The following is a 20,000-nucleotide window of genomic DNA, read 5'->3' on the forward strand; positions in this document are numbered from 1 at the left end:
TCGCAGAACAAGGGATTTACCACCAGCACCCTGCCAGACCGATTCCTGGCCTGTTTTCGCTCCCCCCGAGGGACCTTATCCGACTTGAACGCCCCTTCGACACCTTTGGTGTATTTCGCTTACCTCTCTCTCTCGCGTACACACACACACACGCACAGCCTACCCCGCTTCTGTGTGTACACTTTTAATAATTTGTATTTATTTGTTTAATTTCACGACCGATCGGGCACCTGAGCATGACCTGAACCTCGCCAAGCGGACCTTTTTTGGCCACAGAAGCAGCAGCGCGATTTTGCCACGTCATGCGTCATGGAGATGGTGGCGGTCCTGGTTGGCTTTGGCTACCGGAAAGGTGTCTTTAATATGAACGAACCACCATTTTCTCCTTGACAAAACACAGGACACACAGCAAGCGATCCTCATTCGCTCGCTCGCTCGCTTGTTCAATAAGGACCAAAACATGCCGCCGCCGCACACTATGTTTTGCTGAAGAAAAAGCTCTCGGGAGTTGAAGACCATCGGACCGACCGACCGACGGACCGACCGAGTGCCACCTGAATGGAATATTTACGAAAAACATTCAATTCGCGCTGCAGTAGCAGCAGCAGCAGCAGCACCGAAGGTACTGTTCTGTTCCTTGCAATCCGGCAACCCGGCATAGAGCGCACCACAACCGCAGCGCAATGTTTTCGTATTCTGAGACCGTGTGCAGTGTATACCACCCCGGAAGGCCGGGAGGGGGCTTAGCATGTTTTACGGGATGCTGAAGAGAAGGGAGAAAAAACAAACAAACAGATTCTCGAAAAAGGAGTTGGTGGTCACACGAAAACCCCATGATAAAAAAAAACCCATGCACAAAAATGTTGTGTTTCATTTTTGCCCACTTTTAATCGAAAAACGAAAAGTTTCTCTGAAACCCGGGGCCAATGCCGGTGATGACGATGATGACGTGCTAAGACCCTGCGCATGTAGCATGTGGCAGGCAGACAAGAGTATGATTAATGATTTCCCGGGCCCGAGTTCCGGGCGCGAAAAGTTTTATTTTGTAAAATGTCGATTTCGACTTTGGTTTTTACGCTGTTGCTGCTGATGCCGTTCATGAGGCTTTGTCGAACACAGGTTTTGCAGGATATTCTTCTGGGTATTCTTCTGGAGTGTTAACTTTCTGCAGGAAAGCAAAGGATCGTAGTGCTGTATATACAACATGCATGCGGTCGACACGTGTTTGTGTGAATGTAAAGGAAGAGAGATGCTCGCTTCGCATAACATTAATTAGCGAATTTGTTCCTTACAAAAATAATTGAAAAATTCGAGGTCTTCATTTACAGATCTCGACTGGCAACACTGCTCTAGAGCATGAAGCGCATCTGGTGAAGGTGCTTAAGTAGGCTCTGATTGAATGAAAGTCGCTAAGGAGATAAATCAGCTGCTGCTAAATGCTTCTATAGAACCATATGGTTCTTTTATGGATACATTATGGTTGCCGCTGGACTTTCCTCCAAAAACCGGGACATTCTGGCCGAGGCCGACCGGTCCCGACACATGCAACAACTCTTTCCTGCCCCCGGGCCGGCCGGAGTTCCGGATCGGTCAATTTAGAAATTGATGAATTTATGAGTCCCCAGCGGGGTGGACCCCGCTTTTTTGCGGTCACCGCACTATCTAATGGGATTAATCAACCCTTTTTCCCACCCTATATGTGTGTCTCTATGTGTGTATGTGTGTGTGTGTGTGTGTGGGTGAGGGTGTCCGTTTCACTTTTTTCCGTATCCCTTCCTCCACGAGGCAAACGGTAGGAGGAAGAGGATTCCTCTGGTCTGGTAGCTGCTCTGCGCGGCCAGAGTTCCCACAGAGACGAGGCGAGAGGCGAAGGCGTCACTCGAACCAGGTGGGGGGCCTTTTTTGGCAGGCCTGCATGTCCTCCTACACGATGCCGATACTCCGGGCCGGGTGATGGGTGATAATCATCGGTCCACCAATGCTCACTGTGGGCTGCGTGGACCGTGCGCCGCGGGGTACATTTATGTGTGTGTGTGTGTGTGTGTGTACGGATGGACGGAGGACGCTCACGACATGTGTCACTGCGGGATATTTACGATCTGCCATCACTCCCCCATACACACGGACGCTACGGCATACATTCCGGTAGTCGAACGGTTCCAGGAGTTCGTATTTGACCCAGTGGCCAAGCCGTTATCGTTGGTAGAACGGTCGTCGTTGCTCCTCTACGCCATTCGAACAATCTCTGGAACAACAGTTTCCTGGGGGAGGTTTACCGATGGTTCGGTTCGATTGCTTGGAAGATAAAAAAAAGGACTCGACTCAAATACTACTCAAGTCGCAGGCTCCAGGAAGTCATGGTGAAGGAGAAGAGCAAGTTATCAGTAATCTTGGAATAGTATATTCATGGAATAGACTCAAATTTGTTATTATCACACACGCCTTTAAAGATCGCTTCGATATCGTCATATACCTAGACCACGAAAAATCGCTTTGCATCCTATTGTTTTTTTTTCTTTATTATCACTCACTACAACACCATCATTACCACAATTACACTAGTCACCGTTGCATTAAAGTGAAGCTGATGCATTATGATAATGGAAATCTTTCTTTCTCTCTCTTTCTTTCTTCCTTTCTTTTAAATTTATGCAGAAATGGCTCGGAACATGTAATGTCGCGCTTGCGCTTCCATTAATGTAAAGCGTGTAATGATCGCACCCCATACTTACCATTCCTGCTGGGTGTTGAATTTCGACCCCAGGTTCCATCTCCCTGCTCCTTGTGCGCTCGTCAGAGTGCACGGAATTCCTGAAATTCTTCCACAAGAAATCACTCGACCGGTTCCGTGGTGTATTACTCCAAACATCTTCACGGGGGCATCCAGGCGCGAATAGTAAGACACACATCAGCGCACCAGCCAGCAGCAACACCACAACGAACGAAGCAACACACACACACACAGACACGAAACGACACGCGGGAATGGGAATTAAAAATCATACATTTCCAAGCACGTACGACCAAGTTGTACTACTAACGATTACATTGCGAGGTGAAACCAGTCCGGTACCAACCAACCAACCAGTCAGCCAGCCAGCCAGCCAGCCAGCCAGTCCTCGGTCGTACACACGTACGTGTAGCTTCGTTTCTATAAGAAACCAACATAGCGCAAAAGCAAGATGCAGCCGCGTGTGGCGTGGTGTGGTCCCAAAGGACACCGTTGTGGACGATCCGTGTGCATCACTCTGCAATCCAATCATTTCTTCATTAGTGAAAATGAGCCGGGCGCAAGAGCCGTGCCGTGTGTTCTGCTGTGGCTTGCGAGAAAACAGCAAAAAGAGGCAAAGATCGCCTCCTACAGCCGTCCCCATGCCGTGCACGGGGCCAACCGGTTCCGGGGGTTGTTCATTAAACGGATAAACAAAAGGAATACTTGGTGCCCGGTAGTTGCCTGAAACTCAACCCGGGCAAAACGAAGAAGAAGAAGAAGAAGAAAGCAAGTGTCATAGATACTGAAGAAAAATGGACCCCACAAGAAACACGCCTACTTCGTACACTATTTTTTGTTTGGTTTTCTTTCTGTTTGGTGCTGATCCAAGATCCCATGGAGGCCGCAAACAGAAGAAGAAGAAGCAGCGCAACAAGTTCCCTCAGCTTGGGGCCACAAGAAGAGCACTTCTTTTTCCTGTTTTTCCTCGTTTTCCGCGATCGTGAAAAGTGGGAGGTGACTAGATAGCATAACGCGGGAGTGAGAAGGATGAAAATAGGATGAAAAAGGACGACTTTTCTCACGATGATGAGTTACTGAGTGGCAGGCAAAAAGGGACAGGGTTCAATCACCAGCTTGTGTTGGCGGCATGCATTTTTACCGGTGAAAATGACAGGCACTCACTATTCGTGGTGAGTTAGTCAGTACGAAAGCTCCATAATACTTACGTTTCAACGTAGCGACGTAGGAGCACCAACGCGATTAACAGAATTTTGAAGGATTGTCAGCAGTAGTTTGCTTTTCCTCTGCTCTGCTTCCTTGGTTCGGCTTTTTAGTTAATCGCGGATTAAATACACATGTGTTCTTTAGTTTTTTCCCCAAGTTTTTTTAAAAGTATAATTACTTCTCAACGCTAGAAAATGTTGATCAGAGAAGCTGTGAAAGGATCTAAGCAACACTAGGGTAGAAATGTAATAAAGAAAAGCAGACATTAATTCGTGTTTAGTCGTGCTGCTGCACTCGTGTGTTCTTTGTAGTTTACGAAATAAAATACCTGCTGACAATCCTTTAAACTCCAGCTGGCCACGTTGGTGCTGCTCCGTCACTTGAAACGTAAGCATTATGGAACTTACCTCTTTACTAACGAGTTGCGGCTCTGAGTTCAAGAACTCAGTGTTGAAACCTCACCACGGGTGGTGAAATTCGTTGTACACGAAAGCAAGCGGCCGATTGAACCCTGTCCCTTTTTCGCGCCACTCAGTAGCTCATCGTGAGAAAAGCCGTCCTTTTTCATCTAGCTGTCATCCTTTTCACTCTCGCGCGATTTTCTCTAACCACCTCCCACTTTTCACGATCGTGGAAAACAGGAGAGGAAAAGCAGGAGAAAGAAGTCGTCCTCTTGTGGCCTCTCACTGAGGGAACTTGTTGCGCTTCTTCTTCTTCCGTTTGCGGTCTCCGCGGGATCTTGGACCAAAACACAAACAGAAAAAAAACATTGTACGAAGTAGGCGTGTTTCTTGTGGGGTCCATTTTTCTTCAGTTTCCACGACACTTATTTTCTTCTTCTTCTTCGTTTCGTTTATCCGTTTAATGAAGAACCCCTGGAACCGGTTCCAATCTACACCACGGGGTCAAGCCCTCACCATCACCTTGCACTGGGACTTCTCGAGCTAGCCCCAGCGCCCTGTCTTATCGTCGACCCCCTCGAGGGGGGATTTCTTCACGCTAAGGGTCGTCCCGAGAATTGGGAATAAGACAACCACCGGTCACCGGACCGACCGCTCCGTCCAGGACCGTACGTCCCGCGGGTGAGTGTCGCACGCGTGCAAGAGTGAGACAGCGCGGCGGACATTCCAAGGGGATTGTAAATTATCTTGTTCGCTCCCACGCCCGGTCCCGGCGGCAGACACCAGAACCTGAACCTGTCCTGTGCGCTGTGTTGGTGTGACAGAGATGGCAACAACGGGTAACACAGGGCGCAGAGTATCTCGCATGGCGTGGCTGATGCGCAGGGCCGAGAAACAAGAGACCATCCCATCCTCCCGGTTGTTCATTGGTTCGCTCGCCATCCCTTGTGGTGTGCTCGACATCCCTTGGCTGCTGTGGAGTGCCGGAGAGAGGAGGGTGCGATGTGGTGGTGCTTGGCGGTGGCGGTGCGGTGGGTCGCGTGCTGCGCGTTTATCGGGTTTTAGGGTTCGCGCGCTCGTCCCCGAACGGTCGGTCCCTGCTGCATCGTCGTCATCGTTGTCGTCGTCGTCGTCGTCGTCGTCGTCGACGTCGTCGTTGTCGGTGGCGGCGTCGAACCCGAGAGGACGTTACGATCGTAACTTTGGCCCGTACGGGGTTTCATTCGGGGTTTAGCAGTCACACGGGACGAACGTTTACACTCTCTGGAGGGATCGCAACGCTGGTGTCTTGCCTTCTCGTCTCGCGTCGTGTCGTGCACTCGCTCCAGTGTGTGTCCCTGCGTCCAGGTGCCAATCCGGATCGATTCCGGGCACGGGAATATTTGGCCCAGAACCGAATCTCCATCGGTGTCCATCTCCTGCTACGCGCTTCTCCAGGGACAACTCGGGACCACGGGAGGTCTCCAAGGGACGCCGTGCCGTGTGTTGTCCGTGTGTGTGTGTACCGTGTGCTTACTAGTGTCGTCCTACCCGGTGGCCAACCTAACCGATGCCGGTCTAAACAGCGCTGCTTAAAGTGCGAAGAAAGTTGTCGCCGATCAGTGGTTCAATTTGTTTTGACATTTGACAGAAGCGTGTTGGTAGCGGCCGGTAATAGTAGTGCCTAGTGTGAGGATCTGATCGTTAAGTGACTGTTGGTAGTGCTAGTGTGCGAGTAGACCAGACCAGAGCAGATCGCGTGCGCACCCCCTTTCAACCTCAGTCTTTGCGTCTTTTCGCCGTAAAACGGAAGGAAAATTGTGGTCCACGGTGTACGATAACGGTCTCAAGCTGCGTTCGGACGAGACCGTGCCGGGCTTTAGCTCGGCTTCGCCCTGGCCTACGCTCGAGCTGGAATGGGGCCGCAAGCTGTACCCCTCGTCGGTACCGCGCGGTGCCGGTGGCATGATGTTCGGTTTGCCACCCACCGGTGCCGACATGAACCAACCGCGCGGTCCCATGACCTCGCTGAAGGAGGAACCGCTAGGAGCGCGCGCCTGGATGCAACCGGCCGTCGATCAGGCAAAGTAATTACCACCAACAGACACGATCTGATACACAATCCTTCATCTTTCTGTTCTTAAACTTAAACTTAAATTTCCAAAACATGGCGCATCCCCCAGTCAATCGACGACATCCTCGACGTAACCTTAAAGTTAATGCAGCAAATGGTTCGATGGAGCGCGTTCATAAAAGGCTCATAAATCATAGCAGGCCGCTGTGTTGCCACTCGACGCGCTCGTTGTTGGGGCTGCTGCTGCTGCTGCTACTGCCAACAATTAAGATCGCAGCATCGTGATAAAAAGCCGCGACCACGACCATCACGGTCGCGACACTTTTTCGACGCACGGCCACGATACTGCCGCTGGTTCGACAAATTTATGATCGCGGTTTTCGCGCAAGCATAATTTATGCCTAAAATTGCCTTTCAATGGGGCCGATAGTGTCTCATCGGGATGCGAGCGAAACTTTGGCAAAGCCTCTGCTACCTTCCAGGTGCCTGTGTATGCTGCGTTCAAATCTGCCTAAAACAATCGCCGATGACGGCAGTGATGCCATCGGGACGACACAACGCGGCACGCCATGCCACAATCGATTAGAAGTTCTGGGAAAAGATGGAAAGAGCGCGGGGGGAAGTGACGCAAAACGACTCCCGTTATCGGTTCCATCCTTTACATCCGGGGATAGGAAGCTAGCTAGGAAGTGTTTATTCGGTGACTGTGTTCGTGGAAGTTTGGTTCTGGGTCCTCCTCTCGCACTCCACCAGCAAAGGACAAAGTTCGAGTGGAACACACTCTCTCTCTTTTTCTCTCACTTTCTGCGCCAGGATTATTTGTTCAAACACACTTGGCAGGTGGTGAAGGATGAGCAGGATGAAATTGGAGCACGATCAACACCACGCTGGCTGCTGTCATGACAGTTTGGGTTTGAAGTGACAGCGATCGGGCAGGATTGCTTTGATCTCCTGGGCTTGAACGTTGCGTTCGAATTGACATTTTCAATTTTTCAAGTGCGCAATGGCTTCCCAGAGGCGTTCACACCTTTTTTGGGACCAACTTTTGGCCACTTTTTTGGCGTTCTCCCGACTGCCGACGGCGAATCGGCTCACCGAGAACCGTGGATGTTAGCGGTGGGGGACCGATGGTTTTTATCGTTTATGCTCGTCCTCTCGTCGAGAGAAAGCCATCTCGGTGGATCAGCCGCGTGGAGGAGCATTATCTTTCGCTCTTTACCACCGTACGTCGACGTCGTTCTGGCGGCCATCAACGACAAGATTGGGAACGGTGATAATGGTTGAGATGGGGAGCGACAAGCGACATGGTGTTTCGGGAAAGTGAAAACAAATAGGACGCTGGGATAGAGCCGTTCGATTACAAAATGGTTGGTTCAGAATGGATGGATGCGCCTCGCTTTAACCATGATACCGTCGCCGATTTGCATAACTCGGTCAAAGTAATTAGGATTGTTTTAATTGACACAACGTTAATTGAAAGAGGGTTTTTTTGTTGGGAATAAGTACCCAGCAAAAGCCATCAAAAGCGGTATTTAGCTTTATTAAAGTCTTTCTTTCCTTGTGTCTTTGTAAGCATATCAATAATTAAGTATTTTTGTGCTGCTGAATGTCGGTTGACACACACACACACACACACACACATACTCGAATGAGACGAATAATTAGATCCTAATGAATGTCTCAGATAATATTAATAGATAAAATCGTCTGCTAATCCTCCCCGGGTCTTATCGCTGTCGTTGGCTACATAATTAAAGGATTGGCGCTTTGGCGGTTGGTCTACATGAAATGGGGGGGAAAGATGACTATGAGCTACACGCATCATCGCGTCTTTGTGCGTCTGTTGTCAGCGCCTTTCGCCTTTCCTACCGACACTAAGCCGGGCGCGTGATACCGACCAATTTGTATCCGTCCGGCTAATTTCGTCCGTTCCGTAGACCCTTTCTCTACCGTGCGTCTCTAGCTGGTCAGGTTCAAACCAGGTGTTCCAGCGAGAGAGAGAGAGAGAGAGAGAGAGAGAGAGAGAGAGAGAGAGAGAGAGAGAGAGAGAGAGAGAGAGAGAGAGAGAGAGAGAGAGAGAGAGAGGAGCGGAAGGCAAAAAACAGTTCAGTCAGTCAGCTTAAGCACTTCATCACGAATGTGTGCCTTGTTGTTGCCGAAAATACTGGTCCTGGCATATCCTGACGTGCGGTGTATCTATTTCGTGGTCCCGATGAACTGTCCCAGAGGCAAATTTTAGCTCGAGTGTGACGTGGGTTACAACGCCTATTAACCTTGCTAACCTCAGGAGGTAGGCGCTATTTCTGCGAAGGCGATTATAGCCTCATTTGGACCGTAAGATCCTTCAGGTGTACTATTATTAGACGCCGGTCAATGAATAGAGTTTTTGTGGCATTTTGTTATTTTTGGATTAATGTTGGCACAAGAATAGGGAGAAACTTTTCTGTTGCATCACGCAACAGGATATTTATAAGTGACAAAATGCGGACGTCTAAATACATCCATGAAGATCAATATGCCCTTTAAGGGTACGCAGGCGCTATCCAAACACCACAACAACTTAAACCACAAGAGGGGGGATACTAGAGAAGTACAATGCCTTTGCTAATGCCCCTTCAATAATGCAAACACAATGATTGAAGTGCAGTGTTTTCACGCACAATTGTTGATTGCGGTGCCTGGAACCCCACCTGGAACCAATCGGCCACGAAATGCGAGCGATGATTGCATTCAATTGAATGATCTCTCAGTCCACTCGTTATGGCAACATGGCGCCCCCGAACATTCAACACTCGACACATCATCGACAGCTCCCCTACTCCACCACTGGTGTGGATGTGATAAGCATTAGCAGCAGGTTTGGGGAATGCTGTCCAGAGAGAGCGAGAAGATGGCTGATCGGCAATCGGGCATATCATCAAAGCAAATTTGACCATAATTCGAGCGCCTGGTGATGATGATGCGATGCCCATCACCTCGTTGGTCTGTGTTTTGTCTGCCTTTTTTGGCTTCCATTTTGCGTTGCAACCCCCGCTTTCATCTAGCAGAACTCGTATGGAACCGGTGCGCACGCGGTCTCGTTGGCTCTCGTTTCGATTCCTCCTCTCCGTTTTGCTAACGGCCACCACCAGGACGGTCCGCCCGGGCCCGAGCTAGTCGTTGAAGGTGACGACGAGAGTAGAACCGATTAACATCGTTCATTGCACCACCCCTCCCGTCATCCTCTCAGCTCCACGCACCGCATGAAAATCGATCGACGGATATAGCAAGCAATAATGGTGGGTGTGATGAGGTGATGTTCTCTGATGTTCTCCATCGGCTGTCATGGCGATGACCGGCCACTCACCATAACCGTTTCGCCGTGTAGCATCAGCGAGAGAGCAAAAGGGACAAATTTCTGATCCTAGTAGTCGTGGCACACAAACCAACACAGCAACAACAACAGAGGGGAACCGAGGCCTTAGCGATGGGCTGCACGTTGTCGATGGGTAATGATGAGGTTAAATTCAAATTCAATTAATCCCCATGTCATCTACGGTGACACGAGAAGCTGCACTATCTTCACCAACGGAAGTGGAAGCAGAGCTAATAATCGTGTTCGTGACGTACCTGCTCCGAAACTATTGTCCAACCGGATAGCTTGCTAAGACCACAACATTCTGTGGTTTTCTGTGTTGATTGCAGTGTCGGTTTGTTTTCCTCTGGTGCTGGTTAATGATGCTTGACGGTAAATAGGTTGTTCTTTCGGTAGTTCCCGTGGACAGTGGACCGTCTGGTTGTTTGGATTTTGGGCAATTTATTGAACAGATACTGCTGTCAATGTTTAACAGAAAACGTGTTTCATTTCAATAGACGCCATTATCGATAAACATTGCAATGGGTTTTTATTGAATTAACCTGCCATCGGATCGAAATGTTTGGTTCTCGTAAATTAATTTTGCAACTCCTCACCGTCACCAAAGTGCATCACAATTGCATTACCGCACGTCCCGCGAAGTGACACAGTTTGCTGTTGGGCTACAATTCAATTGTTGTTTCATAACAAATCGCGGCACAAATGGAATTACCTCCGATGCAAAAAAAGGCGGTGATGCGGCGTGAAATCGGGACATCGGGCAATCTCATCCACCTGTCAATCGGTTTAACCGCCTGTGCTAATCGAATTTCAACCTCGCTCGCTCGATCGCGCTCGATGCGGAAGTGCTGAAGAATGCCAGGAGCCGGGGTGCCAGGAACTCGCAAATGTGTTGGCGTGCAATGCCCGCCACCGCGTAATCGGATTAAATACACCGCGAAAACCAAAAACCACGAGGGCGGTGCCGCGGTCTAGGCTGTTAAAATTAATGCTATCGCGCCCGAAACCGCGCAATGAACCGGGTATAATCAGGTTCCAGCAATCCGCGGGACGATCCGGCAGCGCAGGAAGGGTCTATTATCGGTGGGATTAATTTTTCGAACTCGATTGTTTGTGCACCACCTGATATGTCAATCGTCGGCTCAATTAATGTCGCGCGGTAATTAAAATTAAACCGTGTCGATATGCTTTAAACAGAGGGGCAGAGAGCTAGAGAGAGAGGAACTGCATATTTCATGTCGTGTTAGATTGTCGCTTTACCTAAGGTACATATTGAAATTTAATATTTCATTCCCTCCATTCGGTTCTGGGACCGTCACCAGCCTCGAAGCATTTAGCTGCTAGACCACAAAAATCCCAAAAAACCACAAAAAAAATTAAAGAGAACAAAAGAAAAAAACACATTTGTGGAACACATTTTCTATATGCTGTCACTAGTTTGCTGACTAGCTTTGAGCTGGGTTTGGGATTCAAGTCAAACATATTGGTGATGGTCAAACGGTCGCCTCTCGGTCTAGTATGTCATTCGATCAGTTGCCAGTTGCCTCTCTGCTCCGAATGCTCCGAATTGCCTGCTGCGATGAGGTGAGTTATGGGTATCGGTTCGTCTTTTGAATGATTCCCTTGCGACTTATGTGCCTTCCCCTCTCCTCTATAGCACTTCGTCACGGGACCATTTTGCAGAAGCAAAGAGCGAGGACCGAGGACTAAACTTTTTTTTTCCTTGTCGCTCACTTTCGTTCGAACAATTGAACATCGTAATTCAATTATTCACCCAGTAGTACAGTCATGCACACACACAAGCTAGTGACAGTGACAGTCGGGCCCTTCAAGTGTCCTACTAGATTTCGTACTTTTCGAATCGAAGCAGGCGAAACGGTTCTCTTGCGCACAACCCTTGCCTGGTTCCGTCCCGAGGATGCTTTATTGCATCTTCTATTTTCGTTTCGAGATTTTTGGCACGAGTACGGGCGAACATCGGGACCTTAATTTTACTTTTTCATCAAATGCCCGACATCCTCCACTGACAACTTCCAATCAGAAAAGGATCTCTGAGGCTCTGCTACGGTATTGTAGAAGTGTCTCAGTTCACTTGCAGTCCGATGCTCTTCACTCACAATGGGTTGCACTGGCCAGTTCTCATGCATTATTATTGATCCGAGCATCCAGAGGGACTCCAATGGTTGAATTCTGGCGTCCACCCTCTCTCTAGCCCGACTGTCACACAATTTATCAAACCGATAAATTTGATTAGTAACCAATTTAAAACTGGTCATGGCGTGGACCAGAGAACGTTCTCTGGTCACGATGGTACGGGTTCTCAAAGAAGTACGAATGGCGAACGGTAGCCCTGTCCGCAGAAGCACATTGTTGGTTGCCCAAACGTGCGTAATTTCCTTCCGAATGCTAACGAGCAACGTTGGTTCTGGAAGGTCTAATTTTCGTCTCGTTTGACTCGAAACCGTACGACAACCGCAGCACCGGCCACGAACTCCACATGCAATTGCACCCATCTCGCCGAGGATTCGAGGATAATATTTTGTTCTCGATGGTCTCTCTCTGCTGTTGACCTGAGTCTGGGTGTTGCACCACAGGAACCACGGGTACGTCCCGAAAAGTGCATCGTAAAGGGATGCCGGGTAACGGTGGTCAACCCGAGCCGTAGTGTGTTCTTGCAAGAGAGGCTGCAATAGATGATGGGATATTCGGGTGTGTAGGCTAAACCAACATGACCGGGCCCCCCGGGGGCCATCGTATGTCTCTATTGGGAACGGTTTGCCAGTTGCTCAAGGCAAGGCTTCCGCACGGAACACGGAACATGCACAGGGCACATGATGGCTAAATTGGTGGCCTAGCACCCTGTACTTGGTGTCAAATTCGGTGTTTGGTTCCGGCGCCTAGGCCTATACATGTCACACAGCGATCAGTTGAGGTTAAACCATGTAGCCAGAGTTTACAGAAATGGACCAGGATATCCCAACCAAACGTAGCCGTAGAGGACAAGAAAAGGCAACATTTTAACTGAATTGTAATAGTTAAGAATACAGACCATCGGAACGACACAAAAACATCGCTTTCCCATTCTCGAGTTTCCGGTGTACTCGACACAGGCCTTTCATATACCATTCATATCGTTTATGTTTGGTACGCGTATTGCTCGCTCGGCTATCTTCATCATTGCATCTGAATGAGAGTGTCCCAGGGGGGGCACTGGTCGCAGTGGTTAGAGAGCGCCCGCCACTGTCAATGTCGAACGCTAGGATACCGCAAATGCAATGAATATCCCCAACTACCAATGGAGGAGCCGCCGTTATCCAGACGTCGCAGACGGGCCGAGAGGGGGGATGTTATCAATATTTCGATGAAATTTTATTGGTCGTACATTTTGAATCATTTGTCCGTATGCCCGGCATGTTTTGCCAAGCTAACAAACCCCGTATCGTATGTTGTGTTAATGAGTCGGACATGCAGATCAGAGGATAAACGGATTGTGGGAACCGAACCATTTTTGCTGGAAATGAAGATGATGTCTGAGTTGATGTTCGTGCTGCGTTTTGAATGCATATCTAGTGATGGTTCTAAAGGCTAACAGGAATACATACTTGATTTGAGAAGTAGTTTGATGCCTTCAAACCAAGTTTTTGCGCCACAAAACCTTCTATTGCTGCTGACGTAGCGCTGTCATTAGGGAGCGCACCAGCGATAACGTCGCCATGTTGCTCTTCTACCGTGTTGCTAATTGCACTCACGGGCCTCGGCATACGCGGACCGGCAAGCGACGAATCGGTTATCATAAATTTAATATCGCTAAAACGGCCACGACCAGAGACACGGGTTGGGGCCTCTCGGAAGTGGATCGGTGTTGTGCTCACCGAACCGCCCAAGCGAATCGTCCTCGCTATTCCAACGGGACACCTTCAAGGCATCGGCCAAACGATAACTCGCCGTTGCGCTATATCGCTAACTAGCTGCAGCAGACCAGCCAAAGGTCAAAGTTGCTCGTAGTCGAAGCGAACGTACTTCCCGAAAACCGTACAGTAGAGTTCAATTAAATTTTACAGCTCTCCATGGTGGTCCGACGTTCCGACGTTCCGACGACTGCCTCGCTGGCCACGAGGATCGTACTACGACGACGCGCTGTTCGGCGCACACTGTCGAAGTGTGTCCCTAGCGTCATCGGGGAGTTTGTCGTCCGGACCGCTTGCAACACCTTGTTCTTACCACCAACTCCCTCTTCTTCTTCTCTTCCTCTCTTACCTCGCGTACTGCACACAGTTTGGGCATCGGACGTGCACACTTCGAGAAGCAACCGCCCAGCAACCTGCGGAAGTCGAACTTCTTCCACTTTGTCGTGGCACTCTACGATCGCGCCGGTCAACCCATCGAAATCGAGCGGACCGCTTTCATCGGTTTCATCGAGAAGGATCAGGTAATTGAAGGGGGGAAGTTAGGGGTAGCATATTGGGAGGCATAAGACGCAACAACCTCGTGTCCTCGTACGCAACACGCTAACTCGATTCGCGTCTATTCATGATTCTTTGCTCCCTTTCGCCCTTCTCGCACAGGAACCGGATGGTCAGAAGACGAACAATGGCATCCAGTACCGGTTGCAGCTACTCTACGCTAATGGTAAGTACCACCGATTGGACTTGGTGGACCCCTTTTAAAGGCTGCTACACAACCATAGGTGGCCTTCGCGTACGGTGGTGGTCGTTCTCTGATTGCTCCACACGACGGAGCACACGTGGGGATCCTGGATGTAGGTAAAGTTTTAATTAGCGCAACGCTTCGTTAGTTCGCTCACTCCGGTGGGCTTCCTAGAGCACCTCTAGCTAGCGCCCGTGAGCTTGTGCCACGGAATGTGTCATGTGCAAACGGCAGCAGCAGGGAGCAGCGCACGGCACATAATTTATGCAAATACACCGTTGTACCGCACATGTTGAAGATGAGATGATCCTACCAGCAAGAGAGTGGGTGCGATACAAATTGTAACCAAAACGAAGTGAAAAAAAGCGGTAAAAATGCTTCGAATAAACACAAACGCGCTCCAGAAATCTGAAGAGCACGAGAGAGAGAGTAAAAGGACAAGAGAAGGACCGTAACCAAATCCAAAAAAAGCGAGCGAGAAAGAAAAATGTTACGCTCGGTTTAGCATAATTGCATAATTCATGCACTTTTTTTTTCATGCAGCTCTGTTATCAAAACGACAGGTTCTCGGTGTGTTTGCACATTGTTAACGTGAGTTTTGAGGCCCCATCCATTGGCCGTGTCCCGGCCCTTGTAGTACCAATGTCACCTGAGATTCGGGGACGTTACTGCTGCTGCTGCAATGCACGCGCACGTTACCTTAGAGAGTTGGCGTTTTAGCCAGATAATGTAGCCCAGCTCCGGTACAGGTGGCCAATGAGTGGAGTGGAATATCTTTATAATTTATTTAGTTTACTAACAATTGCACAGCGCTCCCAACTGTTGAATGAGTAATACTAGAGCGGGAGGAGAGTAATTAGGGTGGACCGCTTAAGCGGAGCGGATCATTTCGAATTCAGCGGGATAAATCCATGCTTGCCGTGGTAAATGGTGCATTAGCTGGTTGTACTTGGACCTTGTGCTTATTACGGCTGGTCCGGTAGATCGATGTTGGACTCACTGGACGTCCATTTAATCCAAACCAATCGAAAACGATCCCTTGCGGGTTTCCCTCTTTTTCGAAAGCGAGAGTCCTTTCGCAGCATTATGACCAGCAGCAACAGCAGCAGCACTGTTTTTGTAATAAATCAAACAAACAATTACCCCCGTGCCAATGTCCAGCACACTAAGCACAACTCCGATCCGGTCTTTTAAATACCGACCGGTCCGATGCGGTGGGGACGGTATTTATTTGTCCTTTTAAACCGATTGTAGCTTGCCTTCGGGCAGTTTTCCAAGGAAAACATACCTCTAACTCAATCGATTTGCATAAACACCCACATACGTGTGCGTGTGTGCGTGTGTGTGGTGTCCGGTGTGGTGTCTAACTTTATCTCAAAGGAATAAAATTCAATCAAATACCCACCGCCGGCAGAAGGAGCGGCTTTTGCTTTTCTTTTAACCTCTCGTCTCACAGCAACTGAAGACTCTTTCTGTCTCTATTGCTCTCTCTCTCTCTCTCTCTCTCTCTCTCTCTCTCTCTCTCTCTCTCTCTCTCTCTCTCTCTCGCTTTCGCCATGGCAACCACACGGAGCAACCACCGTTGGTTTATAAACAAATAAGATTTCGGACATCCGGGGATAGGGTCCAGCCCACAGCATCCAGGACCAACCATCTTCAGACATATCCAGACTGAAGCGACTGCAAAACGATGATGCTTGTTGCCTGCATCCCACCACAACTCCTATTCTCACTCCAGGATGTGCGCCTGGATAACAGTGAGATGAAGAGAAAGAGAGAGAGGAGGGAACAACTTTTTTTATCTCCTTAATTTATCCAATTAAAATTAAGTGTTTTGATTCTTGAACTTCGTTTAGGGCGATTCACACCAAACGCACCAGCTAGTGTGTGTGTGTGTGTGTATCGTCCTTTGGGACTTGCGAGAAAGAAAAAGGCTTCAATATGGTGGGCTGGAGCGCTGGACAATCACATCACATTTGCACGTCCGGTCATTGGTACAGCGGCTTCCATTTTATGGTCTGTTTTCAATTATTGAAAGACAGACCTAAATCTTATTACAACTTCTACAATCGCTCCTGGCCGCTGGTTCTGCTGGTCTAGTAGGGGTTAAGGACTGTGATAGGGAGCTGCAATAGATGGTCGAGATCTGCTTGTCCTGTGGCGGAAGACGGGCAGCAGTAGAAAGAGGGTATTATTAAATTTGGAACCACTTTTGTGGACTACACCACCACCACCACCACTACCACCCAGTAGCTCACCCGCCATAAACCGGTTTTTGATTATTTTCTTCGATCTCGACTGCTGGTTTCATTCGGTTTTCCTTCTCTGCTTGCAGGTGCCCGCCAGGAACAGGATATCTTCGTGCGACTGATCGACTCCGTAACGAAACAGGTAAGGCTCATTGAGTTTAACGGTTTAGCGGCTGCAATGTCGGACATTACGTTACGTTACTTTCGCATAAAACTGTCAACGAAGCTAACAGTGGTCTGCACACACACACACATTGACTGGGATTTTGTGAAGACGACTCACGGTGCTGGTAGTGCTGGTAGTGGTAGTTATTGAATAATTGAGCAGCCAGGCTCCAGCCTTCGATAGTCATTTCGAAAAACCATTGGCATAAACGAAACGGAAACTGCAACCGAAGTCCAGGAGGAGGTGCATCTATGGTGCATCGTGCTATCGTTGCAGTTTCAATTCTTAATGCACTTCCAGTCTTCCGGACCTGGCGAGCTCGTGAGGTGCTCGTGGGCTCTAACTTCACGATGTAGATCTCTCTCTCTCCTTCCTCACTGTGCATTTCAAGTCAATTATTTACACTTTTCTAAACAATTTACTTCTGCACTCGATTACCCCACACGATGTGCGCCATTTTGCTGTCCGCCGGCTATCAATTTCCTGATTTGATCTTCCTCCCCGAGCACACGCCGAGAGGACCATAAAACCATAACAGCTTCATTCGGGTTCTGCATGCTGACCGACTACTCCTGTCCGCGTGAAGTGCTTGGGGTTGGCGAAAAGGTCGACGTCGTTCACTCCTGGTGTTCGCGTGTGGACCACGTGTACGTGCGTGCGTGCGTGCGTGCGTGAGTTGGCCATCCATCATTCACCGCGTTTGGGTAGTGCGACACCACCGTCGCCCCCTTTTTCGGCTGCGTTGGCTAACGAGTGGCCAAAAAAGAAGCAGCAGTACGGCCAATGTGTTTGACATTTGTAGCGCACCAAGCGGGCGGCCCCCTCGCCATGTGCCTCGCCCCGTGTTACCATATGTCAACCTTCGCGATCGGACGCGAACGTGTTCGGTTTGCTCGCTGTAGTCGCTGTAGCAACTATCGCGACAGTTGTTGCTGTTTGACTCGAAGGCTCGTAGGTTGGTGGGGCGGGGGGCAAGTGAATCAAATCAAAAATTAACGCCTCATTTGATACAATTCGTCTAGCGGTGGCGGTGACGATCTAGAAGGGAAAAGAAAGGGTCCGACGATGGTACAAGTGCGCCAGTGGTTTTTGCTAGGGTTGTGGACGATAGTTAGCAGGACGCTGCACAATAGATGTTTTGATTGGGATTGCACTTTCCACTGGAGTTGAGCAGTTAGTTAAGAGAGAGAGCGAGAGCAGTAGTTGAGTTCATTATTTCGAACAGTCGCTTTCTTAATGAAGTTGGCAACGTGCCCATTGGAAGAGGAGGAAGAGGCTGTAAACCTACCAGCAGGAACTAACCTGTCCAGGGGTGAGGTTCATGAAGTGCACCATCGTTAGCAGTAACATTGTAGATCGTAGTAGACCTGCTACAGCTTACACGACGGTCCATATGGTTGTAATTGAGCTGCGGCCGAGGGTACATTGTAAGGACCTTTATAGTTACTCCAGAGCTGCTAATTTCTTGTGGTCAGAAGGGGCTTTACAGGTTATAGCCGATTTTCCAAATGGTTTACATGATTTATAAGTACAGAATCCAATGTCCTTTCGATTCGATTAAACCATTACAAGTGATCTGTAGCTTCTTGCAGCGAACCCCCTCTTTCGTTATCATGCGTGTGTGTCGACCATTACAGGTGTAATGTCTTTTGCCACCGAAATCCCTTCGTAAATCGATTGTTTCCCTTCTTGCAAGACGCACCCTATGCGGCTACAGGGCCCATGGCAGTGAGCCTAATCCGGCGTAAAACCAAAGCATACATTCAAACTAGGCTTCGCGCCTGGCTTTCACCTTAGGCCCTTCCCAAATCCATCTCATATGTGACCCGGGGCGAAAGTTGCACGGCCACAAAAAAAAAATTGAAAAAGAAAAACCCCGAAAAACCCACGAAAGGAGAGGAACAGCAGGAACATCTGTAAATCAATTAAATTCTACTTACCGGACACAACGGTGCACCACACACGATGTAATGCGTCCGGGGGCTTACATGTTCCCAACAACAACAACAACAAGTCGTTGGCACAAAACCGAAACCTGCTTCGGAACCTCGAATATTTATGATGCTCATCATCGGGCCTCTCCTCTGACCTATCTACCGTACTAGTGCTGCACTGCATGCTAGTGGCCCGTTTTGTGGCAACCAAATCTATTACCGAAAACCCGGGGCTTACAACCACTGATCCTACGGCTAATCCGGCGGCGGCAGCGATACTCAGTGGTCTCCGAAAGTAGCCTTCTCTAGCACAGAGGGGGAACCGTAAAACCCCGGCGTAAACCCCAGGTTCGCTCGTTTGGAAAGCGATTGGGATGAGCTCAAAATTATGACAGCTTTCGAGTTGTTCCTCATCACCATCGTCATCAGATCTGATCGGATGTAGAGGAGATGTAGAGCAAGGGAATAGAATAGAAGAAGATAGGAGCAGCAGCAGACAGATAGATAGACAGAGGTTTACAAGGTTTAACGGGGGGAAAGTGTAACACTAGACGCCTAGACCGGGGGAATAATAAATTGGGATCTAATCTTCATCCCCGACCTGTGTCTGGGAGTGTTGTGTACGTGGAAGTAACAGTACAGACCGGAAGCCTCTGATGTTGTCGATAAAATGCCGCAGATAGTAGGACGAGTGAGGGAGACTCATTTACTGGGACTTCCTCAAGAAGATTCGACCTTGAGGTTGGTCATCGTCATCAACGGCGCTCCCTGTAAAGCGCTATACTCCCGATAGTTCACTAACTGCTGCCCACTTTGGTGTTCTATTTTTAATTGGTTTTAATGATCAGTCTTCGAACGCCCAGACACACGACCATCTCGGACAGGAGCTCGGACCTGTCAGAGGTGGGGTTGCAATCAAAATCATTTGAGCAAATGAGCAACCATCGCAGCACCGAGCTGCTGTACTACTGCCCCTGATGCCCAGAACCCCTCGACCGGAGAATAGAACAGTGTCCGCGTCCGGAAATGTTATTATTTTTATAGGATATTCGATAGCCCTCGCGTACCAGTATCTCAGTATCGCTTTTGTGCATCAACCGGGTGTGCAGATCATCGGCATCGGTAAATGGTAATTTGATTCACCCCTTCGTTGTGTGGAAGGACTATTGCGCCCTTCTCCGTGCGCACCCGATGATGAAGGGGAAGGCACCCTCTTGTGCGGAGGATGTTGCGCCGAATTGCACTTGAATGCGCTAAC

At 49.1% G+C, this 20,000-nt stretch overlaps 1 protein-coding gene across 1 annotated transcript in view; it reads left to right on the top strand.

The window, feature by feature from the left end:
• Positions 1-5,164: 5,164 nt before the first annotated feature.
• Positions 5,165-20,000, top strand: part of LOC125953690 (transcription factor collier) — a 50,407-nt gene continuing 35,571 nt past the window's right edge. Inside the window, exons 1-5 of the mRNA XM_049683400.1 lie at positions 5,165-5,177; positions 6,131-6,404; positions 14,022-14,175; positions 14,312-14,375; positions 16,729-16,784. Coding sequence (XP_049539357.1) covers positions 5,165-5,177; positions 6,131-6,404; positions 14,022-14,175; positions 14,312-14,375; positions 16,729-16,784 — 561 coding nt within the window. The remainder of the gene's footprint in view (positions 5,178-6,130; positions 6,405-14,021; positions 14,176-14,311; positions 14,376-16,728; positions 16,785-20,000) is intronic.

Source organism: Anopheles darlingi, chromosome 3, assembly GCF_943734745.1.
Source record: "Anopheles darlingi chromosome 3, idAnoDarlMG_H_01, whole genome shotgun sequence".
Taxonomy (NCBI): domain Eukaryota; kingdom Metazoa; phylum Arthropoda; class Insecta; order Diptera; family Culicidae; genus Anopheles; species Anopheles darlingi.